General features: G+C 48.1%; 1 protein-coding gene across 2 annotated transcripts in view; it reads left to right on the top strand.

Moving 5' to 3' along the window:
- Positions 1-2,767: 2,767 nt before the first annotated feature.
- The window catches only part of GAN (gigaxonin), a 58,400-nt gene continuing 41,898 nt past the window's right edge, over positions 2,768-19,269 (top strand). For both annotated transcript variants that reach the window (XM_084959472.1, XM_003126840.7), the window contains exon 1: positions 2,768-3,108. Coding sequence is in view for 1 of the 2 variants with exons in the window: in XM_003126840.7 (XP_003126888.3) it covers positions 2,942-3,108 (167 nt within the window). In the remaining variant the exon portion in view is untranslated. The remainder of the gene's footprint in view (positions 3,109-19,269) is intronic.

Below are 19,269 nucleotides of genomic sequence, written 5' to 3'. Positions count from 1 at the left end.
CAGATCTCTTGAAAGGTCACTGCATCTGGCACCACTGGGCCCTTACCCCCTGGAGCAGTCAGCCAGCAGTCCCTCCTGGTAAGAGGTGTGTGTTCTTCACCTCCCTGGGGTCCCACCTGCCCCTCAGAGCTGCATCCTGCCTCCTGCGCTCAGTTACCCAATCAGCCACCTCTCACTCATTATATGAAGCGTTCGGGGGAACTAAGCAAGTCCCTTGAAGTGTGTGAACAAACACAACACAGCTCCTACCCTGGAGGGGCACCAACTCATGAACCAGGTAATGACAGTGCGGTGAGGTAAGTGCAACACAGACGGTGTGACTGTGGCACAGCATGGGGACTCTTCCCTGGGAAGCTGCTTGGAGGTTCCCTGAAGGTCACTGAGCTGGATTTTGAAGGATGGATAGGAGTGGTTCAAGCAGGTGGGGTTGGTGGGAATATGCAGACAGCAGGGATGGGGTGGAAGGTATTTATAAGGTCTGCTGAGTCGCTGCCCGTTGCATGGGGGCCCTCTCAGGCTGGCAACAACCTTTCCCCTGATGGATTCTGGTCTGGCTACAACTCTCTGCCCACATCCTCTCATTGCTTCTTTCTGTCAAAACACCAGAGAGGGTTCACCTCTACCAGGAAGAGCCTGCCTGACTAATCCCCATTCACCTCCATTTCCTTCAACTAAGCCAACACTCCCATTCTGGGAAAACTGGTTACCTGAGGGTGATTCTGTTATTTGAGCTCTTTGTTTTGGAAACTCTGACATTTGAAGAATAGACCAGCATTCCAAGTAATTAATCAGCTAAGTGTTTATCAAATACCTACATATTTGATATGAACTCTCTGTCACATATATCCTTTTTGACTCCAACAACAACCCAGTTGACAAGGAAGACAAACACAAACTAAAAACAGACTACAATTCAGAAAACATTTATTAAATGCCCAGTATTTACAATTCTTTAAATTTCTTCCATCCATCCAACATTCAGTGAGCACTACTAGGGCCAGTCACTGAGTATGGCACCTGGAAATGGAGATGCACTAAAACATACATGCCAGGCAGCACGGAAAATAAACCCACTGCAGTCGGTTTTCTGCCAGAGCAATGTTCAAAGTACAGCAACAAGTTCAAGGGAAAAAGTGTTGACTGCTGGGATCCTGGGAGGAGATACGCTCCAGCTGCTTATCCTCTTTACTTTGTATTACGACATCTTAAAACACACACACACACACACACACACACACACACACACACTAGTACAATGAATCTCCAGGTACCCAGGACCTGGCTTTAACAAGTAGAAACTACTTTGATTCATTTATATCCCCACCCACTTCCCTTGTCCCTTCGTTTTGTTTTGAAGCCAATCCTAGATGGTTTTTTTTTGTTTTTTTCTTTTTATCATTTCATCCATAAACACTGGGCTGTATTACCTGGACCTTCCACTAGTAACATCATTCTCCCAATCTATTCTTTTGCCAGTGACTCCACCAGAGTTACATACTCTGATTGTTGCCAGTAACTCCAAAGCCTTGGCTCGCTCAGGGTAAAGATCCAGGACTTTATTGGCGCTTCTGAGTTGGCAGAAGGAAAACACTGAGGTGATCCAGTGAAAGTCTCACATGGCCTTCTCTAGAATGCTGAACATAGTCTTCTGGTCCTTGGCCCTCCTAAAACAGCTAAGTCTTCAGAAGCTTGTGGAGCAGCTAATGTCTGTACAAAATGGGGGCTACAATCCACATTCCCATGTACCCTTAGCGACGTTCCAGGAAATGTCAGACAACCTGCAAGCCAACCTGACCTGGAGGTGCTTGATCCAAAGTCAGCACCTTGATCTTCACTGGGTGGGGAGCCTGGATGTATATGAACATCTGGCCTCGCTACCTTCCACTCCTTCAGCGTTTCTATGTCCCTCTGCAACGTACTAACATCATGCAGTTACTCAACCCAGAACATTATGCTGGTCCCCTTCTGCCTGTTCTTTTAAAGCCATCCACTACTGTCCACCTCCATCATCACCATTCCATCCAGGCCACCATTCCCTTCCCTCAAGTACAGCAACAGTTAAGCATGTTTCTGCCTTTTGCAAACACTCCACCCCCACCCCCCATTCTCCACGCAGCAGCTGACTGATCTTCACACAAACGCTCTGCTTAAAACCCTCTCATGGTTCCTAACACCTACAGGGTCAAGACCAACCTCATGACAACTAAGGAGGCCCTGCTTGCTTCTTCATCTACATGTCCCCCCGGGTCTTGCCCGCAACTCAAACCCTCTTTTAAGGGCCCCCTTTCTCGAGTCTCTGTGCTCTTACCTGGGAAGCGCCTTTTCCCCTGTAAATAATAAAAGCTACACCTACTGCGCCCTCGCTTACTTGCGCTACCTCATAGGAGTCTGCAGCAACACTAAGAAATCGATTTCGTGTTGCAGATGGACAAAGTGAGGATGGGCACCTTACCCAACGGTCACACAGCTAGTGAGTGGAAGAGCTCACACTCGGATTCAGACTCACCGCGCCAGAGGCCACGGGCTTAACCACAGAGTTACCCTGCCCGCGCACCCCTCCACCGCTGCAGGGATCTCTCCAACCCGTAGACTGCCCCTCATCACTGCGCCCTTCGGACACCAGCCGGTCCCGCGTAGCAACGAGGCTTCTGATTGGCCGCCTCCGGCGACGGCGGGCGCGAGGGAGGGCGCTAGGGCGCGGGGGCGTCGCGGAGAAATGACGCAACGCCGTGGCTCCTTAAAGGCGCCGGCCCTTCGCGCCGCGGATGGCGCAGGCGCGTTTCGGAGGCTCGCGCTTGTGCTCCGAGCGCTGAGAGCCGGGCCGGGCAGGCGGGCGCGCGCGGGCTGGGCAGACGGGACGCGCGCCGTAAGCGGGCCGCTGGAGGGGTCTAGTTGGGCGGTGTCGAGAGCCGGACCCACGAGCTGAGGAGTGGGCACCGCGATGGCCGAGGGGAGCGCCGTGTCCGACCCTCAGCACGCCGCGCGCCTGCTGCGAGCGCTCAGCTCTTTCCGCGAGGAGTCCCGCTTCTGCGACGCGCACCTGGTCCTCGACGGGGAAGAGATTCCGGTGCAGAAGAACATCCTGGCAGCTGCCAGCCCGTACATCAGGTGAGGAGGGGGCCGGGCGGGGCCGCGCTGCCGGGATCCCAGGGGCGGGGCGAGTCGGGCGTGTCCCGGGAGCCCAAGGTCCCCACCCCCCAGCCGCTGGGGTCCCTCTGGTCACCGCTGAGCGCGGTGTCCCTCCAGGTAGACACCCCGGCCGGGCCTCACCCGTCGCCGCCCCCCAGGACAGCCCTTGTGGCCTTGGTCGCCCCCGGGCTGGGCCCATGCCCCCACCGGACCACTGCCCCTCTGGAGTTGAACCCTCACCACAATACCCCCATCCTCTCCCTTCAGGGTCCCACCACCTCGCGCTCACTCGGGCTTCCGAGCCCCGGAGGCCCCAGACCCGCACCCGCAAGTAGGGCGGGGCCGCACCGGGGAAGAGCCCGCCCCTTCGCCGGGGCCCAGCTCGCGGATCCCGGCTGAAGTTTGCCGGCCCGTCGTTCGCCTCCAAATCGACTCACAGTGGGCCGGGCCCGGCGCCGAGAACGCGGCCAGGGAGCGCCCCTCTCGCGGAGCCAAACAAACACCTCCCTTCGGGTGTGGGCAGAGGGAAAACGCTATTGGATTTCCTCCTTAGGATGGATGATCTGATCCCTCAAGGCCCAAGTTCTTCTCAAAAGTGACTTTTCCAATCCCTTGTGGGAAGTGTTTAAAAGGAAGGGTAGTGCGTTATAGACACACGTTAGACTAAGCTGTAGCACATTTTAAGGACTAGTTCTCAGGATGCTTACCCCCGGAGGACCACGAGCTTTTAGCGACATAGAGGAGGCGTTTTAAAACAAAGCTTAACCTGATTTGCTAGCTCAGCTGATGAGGTGAATTAAAGGTTGATAAGACACAGTGCACTTGCAATTGTATCCCATTTGGAAGGGGTCTGTTTTAGCAACTTTCTTGCAAACTGGGTCGGTCTTTTAATAAAAGGAAAAAAAACTGCTAAAAGCTATAGAAACTGCCCAGTAAGCTGGTTAAATATAGACTAATAGTAGAGAATGTCACTGAAATTGACAGGTCAGAAAAAGCAAAATGATGTGTACTGTATTCTTAGTGCTTTATCCTAGCAGAAATCCGACACACAAACTGCATTTTAACCTTTGCATTAGGAGACATTTGTGCCAACTCAGAAGCAATGCAAGCGCTCTGGTAACTTTCCTGGCTCTCCTTCTTAAATTCATTTGCACTCCTTGTGGATTTAATAATGGGTTTGGGGGGTGTCGCCGTTAGTGTGGAATTTAGATTGCCAACAGGACAAACGGCTCATAGCTGGCAGTTCAGAGCTGTGAGCAATCAACATAAAATTGAAATCAGCAGGCCAGAGTCTTCCCTGTATCCAGAGTATTCTTCCCTGTTGGGGGAATTGCTCAGGAAAACTACTTTAGATGCATTATTTCCCTTCTTTAAGTGGCATCCACTTGGCTTAAAAGAAAATCAAAAATCAAGTACAGGAGTTGCTGTCGTGGTGCAGCAGAAACAAATCCCACCAGGAAACATGAGGTTTCGGGTTCGATCCTCGGCTTCACTCAATGGGTTAAGGATCCGGCGTTGCCTTTGAGCTGTGGTGTAGGTCACAGACGTGGCTCGGATCCTGCGTTGCTGTGGCTGTGACATAGGCCGGCAGCTATAGCTCCGATTAGACCCCTAGCCTGGGAACCTCCGTATGCCTCAGGTGTGGCCCTAGAAAAAAAACAAAAAAAGAAAGAAAGAAAGAAAGAAAAAGAAAATCACCAAATACACGCGCTCCCCCGTCTGTGCTTCATTTTTGTCTGTAGCACTTATGACTCTGATATATCCTATATTTTACTCATTTACTTTGTGGGTCTTTTCCAGCCACACTGGAAGCTCCCTGAGGCCAGGGGCTTTTCCTTTTTGTTCCTTATGTATCCCTGGCATGCAGTGCCTAGTGCTTAGCAGCTGGGCAGAAGCAGGGACTGCCTTCCTTTCTGCCACAGCAGACTGGACACAGGAGGACCGGCTCTGGCATTTGCATTTCAGAGGCTCACATGTTCCCGATTGAGAAGAGCCCTGAACCTGCCTTCTGTTTCCAGCTTTCACTCTTCTTAGCTGTGAGATGTCAGTGGAGGACTTCATCTTGGCTCCAGCTCACTAGTCTGATAATGAGAGAGAATATGTATCTTCGTCTCATTTAATCTTGGACGCACGCTGTAAAGAAATAGGTAACAGTTCTTTGAATCCCGCACAGGTCTGCACATAGGTCTGTCTGCAAAGGTAGCAGTATCACTGCTCTGTCCACCTAATCAGGAAAGGGGGGGGGTAATCCGCCTGTGGCATGGGGGCACATGATGCCAGTACGTAGTAACGTGAAATGTTATTTGTAATAGCTGTCATTTAGGTGTGAAATATTGCTAATCCTAGTAGCAGAGCCAAAGGGACTTCAGATCCCCTCGAGTTCGGTTCGCTTACTTTCCAAATGCAAAGTGAGCCTCAGTGGGTGTTAATGATTTGTATTACAGTGAGGTTACTAACATTTAACGGTGGAACTAGAATCAGACTCTGGGTTGATAATGCCTAGTCTTCTATTTGGTTACCACACCACGTTACAGCCTTGCTTGTGTTTAACTCTTCTTTGTGTAAACTCTCCGGCCTACTGACTTGCGATGTGTTATGATTTATGTGCTTATTAAGTACTTTCACATAGTATCTGATTTTGCCTTTCAGTTTCAGCCATCTTGGATAGTAAGTAGAGCTGATATTTTTGACATTTTACAGATAAATATGAATTAGTCATTATATGTTTTTTCAGTGACTCATTGCCCTAAGTCTCTTTGGCTATTGAGGTGGTATATTTGTTCTTCAAAGTAATTTGACTAATTTGCGTCACTGATTAGCAACTGTTTTTGCTACCAATGATATTGGGCTTTTATAACATGGCTGTTTGGTTTGAAAGGAACGTAAAGAATTACAGTGAAACAAAAGGAATTTGTATGTTCTAGAATTTGATGTTTCTTACTTTCCCTTTTGAAGCTTAAGCATTGAGATCTGTGATGTCATTAACATGTGGATTGAGTGTTCAAGAGTTTGGTTGTCTCTCAAGTTGTATAAAAGTCTGGGTTTTGTTTAATGTCTCTAGCCTAGTTTTAAGAACTGCTATGGGGGTCCGAAATTGTATGGTTTTAAACAATGTTATGTACTGCTTCTGTCAGATCAACGGAAGGAATCCATCCAACATTGTCACACTAGCAACTCATTTGATATACCCTCTGCTGAGTATAGAAGTCTTTTAACCTAACTTACGGATTTAATCTCTTCCTGTGCTTTATCTTTGGTTCCGCAGCTGTTTTTCCTCCCAATAGTCTTAGCAGTCATAGTACACAAGAAAGATTTTCAGTATAAAAGGCAAAAGCCAGAAAACCCCACATTTGGCAACAAAACCCCAATGATAACCTGAGAAAAGATGGTGCGGGGTGTGTGCCAGGCAGCCCTAAGGTTCCCATGCTATGGGCATCATGCAGGCAGGTGCATCCACAGTCTGTCCCTCAGCTCTGGAAGTGGAATGTGGCTTTCCCAGCATGGCCTCTTCCCAGCATTTTCCCATGATTCCTGAATGACATTTTTCCTTTGGGAAAACAAAATCTATACGTAGCTGACGACCTTTAAAAATGATGAAATTAAGGAGTTCCCTTTGTAGCTCAGGGGTTAACGAACCCGACCAGGATCCGTGAGGACGAGGGTTTGATCCCTGGCCTCGCCCAGTGGCTTAAGGATCCGGTGTTGCCATTGAGCTGTGGTGTAGGTCAAAGAGGCGTCTCAGATTCCGAGTTGCTGTGGCTGTGGTGTAGGCTGGCAGCTGTAGCTCTGATTCAGCCCCTAGCCTGAGAACCTCCATATGCCAAGGGTGTGGCCCTAAAATAGCAAAAAAAAAAAAAAAAAAAAAAAAGGTGAGGGGGATGAAATTGAATTCATGGCTTCCTTCCTCAGCAACCCTGAGAACTTCTGGGATAGGTTCCCTGAGGCTTAGAGGAAATTTTCCTTTCTCTTATATATTGCAAAATTTGCTTTGCTCCTGTCTGAGGCTCTTCTGATTCTGGCACAGTGCCATTGATCTGATGTGGAGTTCAGACTCGTTTCTGCCGTGAGCCGTGGTTCTAGGGAGTGATGCATATGAAAAGGATTTGGAAATGAATTGCTGTGTGATTCCACAGTGGCATTTTAGTGGCTCCGGACAGGTCCCAGTCCTGTATCCACTTGGGGGAATTTTGTTTTTTCTAGGGAATCTGTTGGGACATGAGTGTTTTTAACTTTTAGACCTGAAGAGGAAAGGAAAAAGAGATTTCCAAGACCTCGGGATGCTTTGATGAGTTAGCCAACAGGAATTGGCATATTTGTCCCTTGATTTTTGCAAGAAAGTTTGACAGGGGAGGGTGGAGTGCAGACATTGGGCCTAGAATCCAGCCTAGATCCTCTTGGACAACTTCTCTGGGCCTCAGGCTTCTCATCTGTGAAGTGAGGGTGATGGGGCTGTGTGAGCGGCCGATCCCTTTCAGTCTGAGTTGGGTGGCTCCATGCTGTTTTGTTCTGCTTTGTGTGTCTGTGTCCTGGGGAGGGGAGCAGTCTCTGTTCTTACAGCTTTACTGCATCATCTAAAGTTTTGTTGTACATGGATGTTACAGCCTTTCCTTTGCTTGGTCATACAGGACTTGGTTGGATATTCAGCTGTATAAACCCAGCCCTGGAGAGTTATTTTCTAACAAGCATTTATTTTATGCTGTTCATGTGGATGTGTTCCAAGGCCTAATTATTAATGAGCCTGTTTTGCCTTTTAAATCTAAAATTTGACTCAGAGACGATGCTGGTGAAACTTGTTAAGGAGAGGAATGTGGTCTCTGTAGGAGTCCAGATTTCACGGTAGTGTAGACATTGTCATCACCCTTTCTTTGGGTATTTGAAATTTGCCCTGTGGTTTATGAGCACTCGGCGTCTGTTTTCTGCTCTGTGCAGAGCATGCTCTTTGCCCCCAAGTCCCTGTCTTTCACTTGTGTTTGAGTTCGTAGTCACCTGTGTATATAGCAGCTCATGAATCATGATCAGAAGGGTTTTGAATAGTGACTGTAAGCTGTTAGTTTCTTCGTGCTCAGGGGTTCAGCTAGAAGGGAGCTCCAGGTTCTGAGATGATTACGGAATCCTGGGCAATCTTTAAATCAGATCACCCCTACCTGTTTCTTGCTGTCCTCTGATGGAGCTGGGAAAGAAGTTGGGCCTGAATATCATTTAACGGGGATCTAGGCCTTGTTTGTTTTTATCCATCACCTGTAAGGCATCCCTCACAACTGCTTGAAAAGATGAAATCTGTCCTGATGGGATTACAGTCACATGGTTCAAAACGATCACCTCCATTCCCCTTCTCCTCCTCTTTAATTTTTGCAGTCGTATTTGATTAAACCCTGTTCTTAATGAGAGATTTTCAAAACTGATATGAAAGTATGTTCAGTTTTAGAAGATCAAAGAATGTTTTCTCTGGGCATCTAAGGAAACTAAGCACTTGTACATTGGAGCTCTAAGTTTAACACAAATTACTCATTTCAGCGGAAAGATATGCGTTTATTTATATAAGGCGGCGGTTGCCACTCTTAGTAGCAGTGGATGCTCTCATTGTGGAGTGGTTTTCAGAAGGTTTCAAGCGAGGAAACAGATCAATAAAATTCTCGCTGGACTAGTGAGCCTAACATAAAGTGAAGTGTTGAATGCTTAGATTTATTGGAGAACTTTGCCGAGGGTGGCTGTTTTGAGGAACAGTAATGTCTCAGACGTGCACCCTGGCTCCTGTGAATACTAACTGATAAGCTCTCCTCTTTCACCTGTGGACTTTACCTCTTCTTACAGTTTGTACTTTTCCCCGCAAGTCCTCTTCAGTGTTCGTGAAGTCGTTTTTATTATATAATTTAGCGAGTTAAGCCAAGTGCTTTTCCACGTAGAAAGTCTGGTTCCTTGGATTTAGAGTGGATAATACAGACTAAGCATCCAGACTACAGAACCACCTTATCCATTGTTTAACCTGTGAATCAGTGTGTCTCATGATATCAAAGTGGGGCTTAAAATCTATTTATAAGCCATAAAGAAAACATAATTAGGACAAATAAGGAGTTGTTTGGCTTAGAGCACCATACAGTCCATCCTTTGGGGAACTGCATCAGGCTTCGGAAGGATACAGGCCTATCATTTTGTACTCTAGAGCTATAATACAAATGAATAACTTGTAACTTAGAATTCTAGGTTAAGGGTGGAGATGAGGGAGTGTGGGTGTGACAAGTAGGAGGTTATGGTTGCAACCTTGAATTTGAGTTCCACGGGTCCTCTGCTCCTCAGACACTGCGAGTCCACAGAAGGAAGGGCTCAGGTAAAGGTGGCATTTGTCGCTCTGTGGAAGCTCAAGGTCGTGTGTCCTTCTCAACATCCTCTGTCACTCAGCCGGGGTTCTTGACCCCTGTGCGCAGAAGAGCAGGGAGGGAGTCCTCTTCCTAAGTGCTTAGTGCCAAAGAGTGTCTTAGCCAGAGAAGGATGGTCGGATGTTCCATCGCTCCCTGGGAATAAATTATAATAGTTTTTTCTTCTTTTCAGAGATTTTCGGGAAATAGAACACTTAGGGAAAATAAGATGGTGGTGAAATATTTTGTTGGATGAAACAGAGTTAGCCTTCAGGCAGTAAAGCTTCAAGAGGCAGCACGTATCAAATGGAAGCGGGAGAGCGGACTGGTTTTTAAAAATAGACTGTGATAGAGGGTTATAGACCAGTGCAGTGTCCTTTGTTTTCCCTTCTAGAGTTAATGTGCTAATGGATGTAGAACCTTAGAGGTACATTTTTGCTCATAGGTATTTTGGGATTCTTACAGCTGCTGAGTATTTCTGTGTCTTTTTAGGGACTCTTTAAAAAACCATTTGATGCATGTCATTTTCATGTTAACCTGATGAGTAGAGATACTGTAAAACATAGTTTTATAGTCAGGTTTGCATTCATCAGTAAGCAGCTACCTAGGCCTCTGAATAATTGCAAATTGTCTAGTATTATTGAGCTCAAACTGCTTTCAGGCTCTTGGCACTGAAATTGATGAGTCCTTGAAATGGAGGAGACCCCACATTTAGGGCGTGAGGTCAGAAGAGCCTCTTCTGGCGCCTAGAGCAGGTTCCCTGGGAGTGGCCAGTGGTGTAAGGACCGTGGGATGGCAGAGGGCGGAGGGGACCCTTAGAGAGAAAGGTCCTTGCTCACTGCTCTTCCCTCCTGCCAGAGCCCACCACTGCTTCCAGGATGGAATTGGAGGCCGGCAGAACCTATCATCTTATTGAATGTTCCCTTCGGTCAGCTATGGGAAGAGCGTCCCCCTCCATCCAGCTTTTCCTCCTGTGCTGAGGTGTGGGGAGGTCAAACTTAAACTCGCAGATTAGGGGCTTCCCTTCAGGTCTGCTTTCGTTGTTTGTTGTCATGTCTGGCTTCCTAACACCGCTGCCTTGTGTGAACTGAGCTGCCAACTTTGCCCCTTGCCTGAAAGTGATAATCCCCATGGTTGGCAGAGAGGGAGCAATAGTCTCATTTTTCTCACCTCCTGCAGTGCAGCAGGAACAGAGCAGTTGCTCTGCCTCCTCCCTTTACCATCCTTTTTCCTGTCGGTAGGCATGGGGCCTGTGAGAATGTGTACCACTGCCCCAGCTGTTGGCATAGTCTTTAGAAATGTCATCACCGTCTTAATCCGTATGCTGTGGGTTGTGCTCACAGCAGTAAAGTGCAGTTTGGGATCAGCACTGTCTAAAATGGGGACTTCCTGTTGCGGCTCCGTGAGTTAAAAACCCAGCTAGCGTCCATGAGGATGTGGGTTCCATCCCTGGCCTTGCTCAGTGCATTAAGGATCTAGCCTTACTGCAAGCTGTGTGAGACATAGGTTGCAGGTGCGGTGTGGATCGGGCATGGCTGTGGCTGTGGCATAGGTTGCAGCTGCAGCTCTGATTCAGCCCCTGGCCCCGGGAACTTCCATATGCCGCAGGTGTGACTGTAAAAAGAAAAAAATAATAATAAAATAAAATGACCAAAATGTGCTGTGTATTAATTCATCGCAGAGTTCCCTGTGAAGGGATCTTATATAACTAGTGTTGACTAATTCGGGTTAGTCGTTCATTCAGCAAATAAACTGGAGACGAGCCACAGCTGTGTGCTGGGGTGTCTGGTGCCGAGAGACAGGCTGGCGTTCCCACCTGGTGATTTCCAGGACATTCTGCCTTCCAAGGTTCCGTCTGCTTTCTGGCCTGCCAGATTCCGTCGAGTGTGCCTTCAGTGGTCTCCAGTAAACAGGGTCGGAACCGAGACCAAGCACGTGGAGACCTAAATCCCTCAACGTGTTCTTCCTATGGCTGCGGGGCCAGTAAAGGAAAGAAACGGGAAACTAATGGGTTTTAAATTATTTTTGATGTTGGCTTCACTTTTCACTGCTGTATATCCTAGTGTCGTGTGGTGGTACCAGACTCTCAAGAATGGGGAAAGAAGAGATGGGTTTTCTTGTTGGAGTCGTCCCTTGTGAAAGTCTGCTGTGAAAAGTGTGTCTAAGTGACTCGTCCAGTCCCTTGCTGCCGTGGTGGTGGCCCCAGTTCATCACATTACAGAAACAATGGCATTGGTTTGGTTTGGTTTGATTTTTGGATGCACCCACGGCATATGGAAGTTCCCGGGCCAGGAATCAACCCTGAGTTACAGCTGCAGCCTGTGCCACAGCTGTAGCAATGCCAGATCCTTAACCCACTAGACCACAGCCGGAACTCTGGAAAAACTGTTTGTTTTTTTTTTTAATTAAATTTAAAAAAAAAATTTTTTTTAGGGCCTCACCTGTGGCATATGGAAGTTCCCAGGCTAAGGGTCCAGTTGGAGCTATAGCTGCTAGCCTACACCACAGCCATAGCAACGTGGGATCGGAGCTGTTCTGTGACCTACACCTCAGCTCACGGCACCGCCAGATCCTTAACCCACTGAGTGAGGCCAGGGGTCGAACTGAGTCCTCATGGATACTAGATGGGTTCCTTACCGCTGAGCCACAGTGGGAACTCCTGAAACAACTGTTTTTAAGTAGAGAACATAGTTCCTTGGTCAAGATTCCCTAAATGCTTGTTCATTCAATCAAACTTTTCTTGAGCATTTGTACCATTCAGCATTTCTTGAGCATTTGCATGTGGCACTGCCGTGTCTGGACCGACATGGCCGCAGCATCCGTGGGGGCCAGCTGGGTGCAGACAGTGAAGACGTCTCATCTCAGAGACAGGTGAGGCAGGGACGTGGTGCTGCTGTGGACCAGGCAGGGGAGCTCGGTCAGAGCCGTCTAACCTGAGACGGGGCGGGGAGAACTCAGCAAGCAGAGCTGGGGCAGAGGAGGGCACAGGGGATAGAAGTGCAGAAGAGACAGAAACAGACTGGCACCCCCAGGGAGCCAAAGGCCCGCACCAGGAGGTGGTGAGCAGTGGGTAGAAAGGCAGGAAACAGATTAGGGGCCTTGTAGTCTTAGTGGGCACTTCCACTGCTCCCCAGTAAGCTCAGGCTTCCGCTGTAACATTCCCCACAGAGCTGTGTTTGGGGAGCTGCTGGGGAGGTGGCGGGTGTGGGAAAAGGACCTAAAATTTTTTTCCCACTTGGTTTAGTCTGTGGGGGAGACTTTGGGTTTTAAGGATTTAGATTAGGCATTGATGGGAGCCATTTAGGAAGGCACAGCAGTGGTTCAAGCAGGACACAAGGCTGCCTGGGCTAAGGCTTCTCGGGGGCTGGAGTGAAGTGGCTGGAGGAGAGAGACTGTCAGCAGGACTTATTGGTGAGAACGAGGAAAAACCCAGGAGCAGCTGGATTCTCTTCCCCAGTGCGCAGTACTTCTCATCGCTTACCGTCAGTGTTAAGGACAGCTTTTTTTTTTTTCTTTTGGTCTTTTTAGAGCCACACCTAGGGCATATGGAGGTTCCTAGGCTCGAGGTGGAATCGGATCTGAAGCTGCCGGCCTATGCCACAGCCACAGCAACACTGGATCTGAGCCTCGTCTGCGACCTACACCACAGATCATGGCAACGCCAGATCCTTAACCCACTGAGCGAGGCCAGGGATCGAGCCTGCGTCCTCATGGATACTAGTTGGGTTCTTAACCCACTGATCCACAGCAAGAACTCTATGGACAGTTGTAAAAGACTCGGTAAAGTTCAGGACGTGTTCTCAAAGTTTGCAGTTGTAAGAGAGCAAAGGATAGAACCAAGGCTGTTTAAATTGTGGGTGCTTCACCATAGGGATGCCGAGGAGGAAGAACCACTTGCATGATTCATAAGGTTTCATGGAGGAAACAGAGTTGAGCGAGGCCTTGGGGGGGAGGAGCTGGAGGTGGCTGGGCGAACAGGGTAGGTAGAGGGGGCGAGGAGGATGGGTCAGGTGAACCAAGGAGCCAGGGCAGGGCCTTAGGGATGCTCTCAGGGTAGTGAGTCCACTGCTTGGATGGGGCTGGGCTGGGATGGGCATGGTGGGAAGTGCAGGTGCATGGGCACATAAGGACAGTTTTCTCAGGTGCCAGGCTGACGGGTCTAGGTTTTTACTCAGTCAGTCACCAGTAGTACTGGGAACAGGACTCTCCTTGAAGAAGGCAACCTGGCTGTCGTTTGCTCACAGGCCTAGGGCCCCGGCGTTGCCGGCTGATGCAGGTGTCTGTAGTGGTGGCTGCGGCCAAGGCCAAGCGTAGGGGCCAGCGGCTAACTGGATGCGGGAACTAAGCTCAGGAGGCGGGAAGAGCTCACAGGGTTTGAGTCCAGCAGCTTACGCAGAGTGGGGAAGGTAACAGTCTGTCTTTGATGGCTTGAATTCAGCCACTCCTCTATAAACATGGTGATCCTGCCCTTCACTTCTGTGGAGCGTGGCACAGATCTGAGGATGCGTGTTTCTCACCTCTGCCTCTCTTGTCCTCCTGCTTTTTATGGGCAGAGAAATTCCTCTTCATCCTTCAAGACCCAGTTCTGCCTTTGTAACATTTTCCCAGTTTTGCCAGATAATCCCCGCCTCTCCAAGCTCCCCTGTAGTGGATGGCTGGCATCTTCAGTGCAGCACGTGTCCGTCTTATTCAGTGGAGAGAAATGGAGCAGAGGGCTGGGCTGGGTAGTTTGAAAGCGTCTTTCATCTCTAGGGCCAGAGGCACTGAATCCATTAGTGGAAAGGCTATAGGTAAGAGAATTGAGATGACTGCCGGCTGTGAGGACTGATGAGCAAGTGCAAGAAGGGAGCTCAGGATGCTACTACGTGCAACGCCTCCAAATAAGGTGAAACCTCTGGACATAGCGTTTGGCCGTACAGCTAAGTCTGTGTGGGGCCAGAGCAAACTACCCTGCAGCAGAGAGCAACCTGGAGGAGAGATTTGATCTTGTGCTCTTGTAGATGGCACAGTCAGCTCCGCAAAGCCCGTTTCTGGTGCCATGAAACCTGGGAGAAGAAGGCACCAGATTCTTGATTCCAAAGTAGTAGCTCCAAGTGAGAGAGCTTTTGTTACAGCATGACTAAAGGATGAACAGAGGAGCATTCATTCCCTTGACAACATTTTGGAAGGCATTTTCAGCTTCGAGTTGTTTGGAGAAGTTTATAACAGGAGATTATAAATTAAGGAGGTGCCAGAAGCAGAAAGATGGCTTTAAAACGCTGCAGTCAAACTCCCTCTGAGCTGCCTCTCATTTATTCAAGGGAGCTGAAAGGGGGTGTGTTTCAGGCCGTGGTTGGGTTTTGGTTTTTGTTTTCCTACTCTCACTGTCTCCTTTTTTAAAAAGAAAAAAGACAGTCTGAATGCTTAATGCTTAATACTTAGTGCTTTGGTTTGAAATGGCTTTGAAAGGATAAATACACAGAATAATAAATGCACGTAAATTCTTACTTCTCTCTTATATTCATTTGGTACTTTCACTTTCCCTCCCTTTGAAAAGGCATCCCCCCTCCTTGTGACTCTTCACAGTGGGGAGAGGGCATAGAAAGTGAGTAGAGACAGGGTCCTACGTCTGCCGTCTGGAGCTCCTGCAGCCTTCAGTGCCATTTGTGCGCTGCTGCCAAGAAGAACCAGACCCACCAGTTTTTAATAGAGAAGATTTGTATGAGTGCCCCCCCCCCATCAAAGGGCCTTACTCTGGAGTTGGTCACTTTCATGGGGTCTTAAGGTTATGGGAGGGGCCTCTTAAATGCATCAGAAAAATCTGACCTGAGTAGAAAATCTGGAACTATTTGACAGGTTGAGGCATGAATGTCTTTCTTTTATTTCCAAAAGGTCAGGGTGTGACCAGAACAAGGAATCAGGCTTGTTTCATCTGAGAAGAATTTTTTTGCTTCACAAGCTGCTGCATCATGATTCTGTCTTTGAACTCATCTTAAAATTTTAACATGCATTTTCAAAACTTGTCTTTTAAGCGGTAAATTTTATTGACTGCTTTCCTTTCAAGATTACAAGAACTAGATTTGAATTTTAAGAATTTGTTTTTTATACAAAAAGTTTTATGGAAAACCACATGAGAGTTCAATTATTTATGTCACCACCAATTCCGGTTCTGAACAGCGTTCTTATATGTTGTGAAAGTTGTCATCTCTATGTACATACCATTTCTGGTTCATCTTTTCATTTGAAGCCATTTCATATCCCTCCTGTATCTCAGTGTAACGTTCATAAGCATCTTTATAGCTTTTCGTTACGACATCACACTGCTCTGCCGTATAATTTGCTTCATCATTCCCTTTGACATGTTAATTTCTAGTTCTTGTCTCTTCTGAATAGTGATACTATAAACAAATTAGAAAGAGGAAAAAAAAACCCTCTTGGTTCTTTTTTCTTTGTATTTTTGGTGGGTAAAGAAAGAAACAGATTTGTTCTTGTTACATGAATCCAGATTACTTTCCAGGAAGACTGGATTATCATATCAAGACCCTGGCAATGTGGATCTGATTTTTTCCCCCGAGATTTTTCTTTTTTTCTTTCTTTTTTTTTTTTTTTTTTTTTTCGGGGCTGCACTTGCAGCATGTGGAGGTTCCCAGGCTAGGGGTTGAATGAGAGCAGTAGTCACTGGCCAGATCCAAGCTGCATCTGTGACCTGTACCACAGCTCATGGCAATGGTGGGTCCTTAACCCAATGAGGGAGGCCAGGGATCGAACCTGTGTCCTCATGGATGCTAGTCAGATTTGTTTCCACTGAGCTACGATGGGAACTCCCTTTACTTTTTTTTTTTTTTTAAATGGTCACACTTGTGGCATATGGAAGTTCCCAGGCCAGGGATCGAATCTGAGCCACACAGCTGTAGCAACACGGATCCTTTAACACACTGTGCCAGGCTGGGGATAGAACTCTCATGTCTGCAGAGAGATGCCGCTGCAGTCAGATTCCTAACTCACTGCACCAAAGCAGGAACTCCAAATATGTTTGCTTTTGAAAAACGCCTTCATTCAACATGTGTAAGTCCCCTGTGTGCTGGGGGTGGGAAAGGACTCTGGCACACTTTTATGCTAGGGAAAAAATTTTAAAGAGGAAGAAAGGAGTTCCTGTTATGGCTCAGTGATTTACGAGTCTGACTAGGAACCATTAGGTTGCGGGTTCAGGCCTTGCTCAGTGGATTAAGGATCCAGCATTGCCATGAGCTGTGGTGTAGGTTGCAGACACAACTCAGATCCCCCATTACTGTGGCTGTGGCATAGGCTGATGGCTACAGCTCTGATGAGACCCCTAGCCTGGAAGCCTCCATATGCTGCGGGAGTGGTCCTGGAAAAGACAAAAAAAAAAAAAAGAAGAAGAAGAAGGAAAAAGATACACAACAGAACATTGTATAAGAAAGAGACTACAAGGGGTGGGAAAGCTGCGGAGGGAGAGCCAGGAACGAGCCTCTGCTCTCTGCAAGACCCATACGCAGACCGTCTCACGACATTTAAACAGCACTAAAGACGGCCCCAGAGTTGAGTTTGCGTGTCCAGAATTTAAAAATCAAATACGCAACATCACTGATCAACAAACTACAACCCACAGCCTGTTTTTGTTTGACTAAAAGGTTTGTTAAAACAAAAGCAAAGAAGACTATGTGACAGAGACCATGTGTGGTCTGGAAGGCCTAAAATATTCCTGACCCTTTGGAGAAAAAGTTCCTTTTGTGGCTCAGTGGGTTAAAACCCAGCTAGTATCCGTGAGGATGAGGGTTCGATCCCTGGCCTCGCTAAGTGGTTAAGGATCCGGCGTTGCCTTTAGCTGTGGTCACAGACGGCTCAAATCCACGTCACTATGGCTCTAACACAGGCTGGCAGCTGCGGCTCCAATTCAGCCTCTAGCCTGGGAACCTCCATATGCCATACATGTAGCCCTAAAAATAACATAAAGCTGTTCTTTTGAAAATTGCTAAATACAGTGGCCAAATCAAGTGAAAACCTCTCAGTGCTTATCCTGCCTGGCCTGCGTGCTATGCTTATCACTCTGGCCATTTTCTTGACACTTGTTCTCTCTGGGCTTCTGGGACACCTTTTGTCCTGTTTCCCTCACAGTCTGTTTTTCCGGTGCTCCTCCTGTCTGTCCCCAGCCTGGTGTGGTGCAGGATTCTGCCCCACCCACCCCGCTATGCTCATCTCCTCCACAGGTGCTGCTGCCCCTCCTTCCTGAGCCCCAGGCCCCTCTCCCAGCTGGATGGCCCTCCATGCGGTGCTCAAAGCCTCCGGGAGAAACGAGGCGTCCGTGGGACACCGCCTCCTCCCCTTACCCTTACCCTCACCCTCGAATTGATGCCACCACCTACCATTTCGACCTCTCAGGCCTCTGGCATCCGTCTCCTCCTCCTCCGCACCATCACTGCTGCTGGCGTCCCGGCTTCCCTTAGCTGTGTGTCTGTCTGCCTCCACGCCAGTCTCCATCAGTCTTCCACAAGCTGCCGCCAGAGTGAAGTTTCTAGAATGTAATTAGATAATGTTCGAAACACTGCTGTCTCTGCAGATTTGGTTGATTCAGGCGCTGGGGCAGGAAGAATATACTGTGTGCCAGAAGGTCAGGAGGTGCTCCAAAGAAGATAGAGGTTTTTGACGGAACACAGAGCCCACCAGAAAAAAGTCCCAGTGGCCAAAGCTGGAACTATATGAGCAAGAGAAAGAACAACAACATTGGATTTTAATCCATACAGTAAAAGAAACACCTGTGTGTCTATGGCTGCATAAATGAGTGGATGGATAAATAATAAACAAATGGGGGAGAAGAGACCATCCTTTCGTACAGAAGAATTTTAGATGATGAACGAGGAAGAGGAGTTCCCTTGCAGTGTAACGGGTTAAGGGTCCAGCATTGTCGCTGCTCTGGCTCATGTCGCTGCTGTGCTGTGGGTTCAGCCCTTGGCCCAGGAATTTCCGCATGCCATAGGCCCAGCCAAAATTAAAAAAAAAAAAAAAATGTAGAAGAAGGAATAAGAGAATAGGAAATCACCATTAGGACACCAGAGAAGTAATGGTTGCAGGCAAGCTCTCCCAGTGGATACTACAGTTAGTTTTAGGGGAAAAAGGATGTTTATATATTCTCACCGTACCTCCTCCAATATACTTATGCATTAGGAAGGGGAAAACAGTAGCTTGTAGTGGAGAAAGCCATCAGGTAAAACACCTAACCAAGTGGCCGAGGCGTCGTGTCAGCAGGAATAGCACATCGCGTCACGTTCTCCCGCATGAGGAAGGCACAGCCTCACTTGGGTCATGTTCCTGCCAGAAATGGACAGCCTCAGCCAAACCATCGGAAATTAAACCCAACTTCAGGGCCGTTGTACAAAAGAATCGACCAGTGCTCACCAGAGTGTCAGGTCTTGAAAGACCCAGAATGACCGAAGAACTGTTGCAGGTAGAGGGGACAACTGAATGCAGTTTGGAACCCTGGCTTGGGTCCCAGAACAGAGGAAGGACCTGAGGGGGGGAACCTGGTTGAATGTGAATAACGTCTATAGTGTACTGACGCGTACTGTACCGGTTTTTATTTCTTAGTTTCGATCATCGTACTAAGATGATGTAAGTTATTGACATTCATCGGTGGGCTCTGGGAAGGGAATGTAGGAAGCCTACAGTTCTTAACAACTTTTCGTGTGAGTCTAAAATTGTTTCAGAATAAAGAGAGTTTTTTCAGACCTCCTCAGGAGTGGCCCATCTCCCTCCAGGTGAAGTCCAGATTCTTTTGCATAGTCCTTTGACC

This window comes from Sus scrofa, chromosome 6 (assembly GCF_054392235.1).
Source record: "Sus scrofa isolate SSC_HxYL_T2T_F1_AM1 chromosome 6, Sscrofa_HxYL_maternal_Yorkshire_Landrace_v2.0, whole genome shotgun sequence".
NCBI lineage: Eukaryota > Metazoa > Chordata > Mammalia > Artiodactyla > Suidae > Sus > Sus scrofa.
Note: the sequence above shows the minus strand (reverse complement) of the source record. Positions and strands in the feature narration are given on the sequence as shown.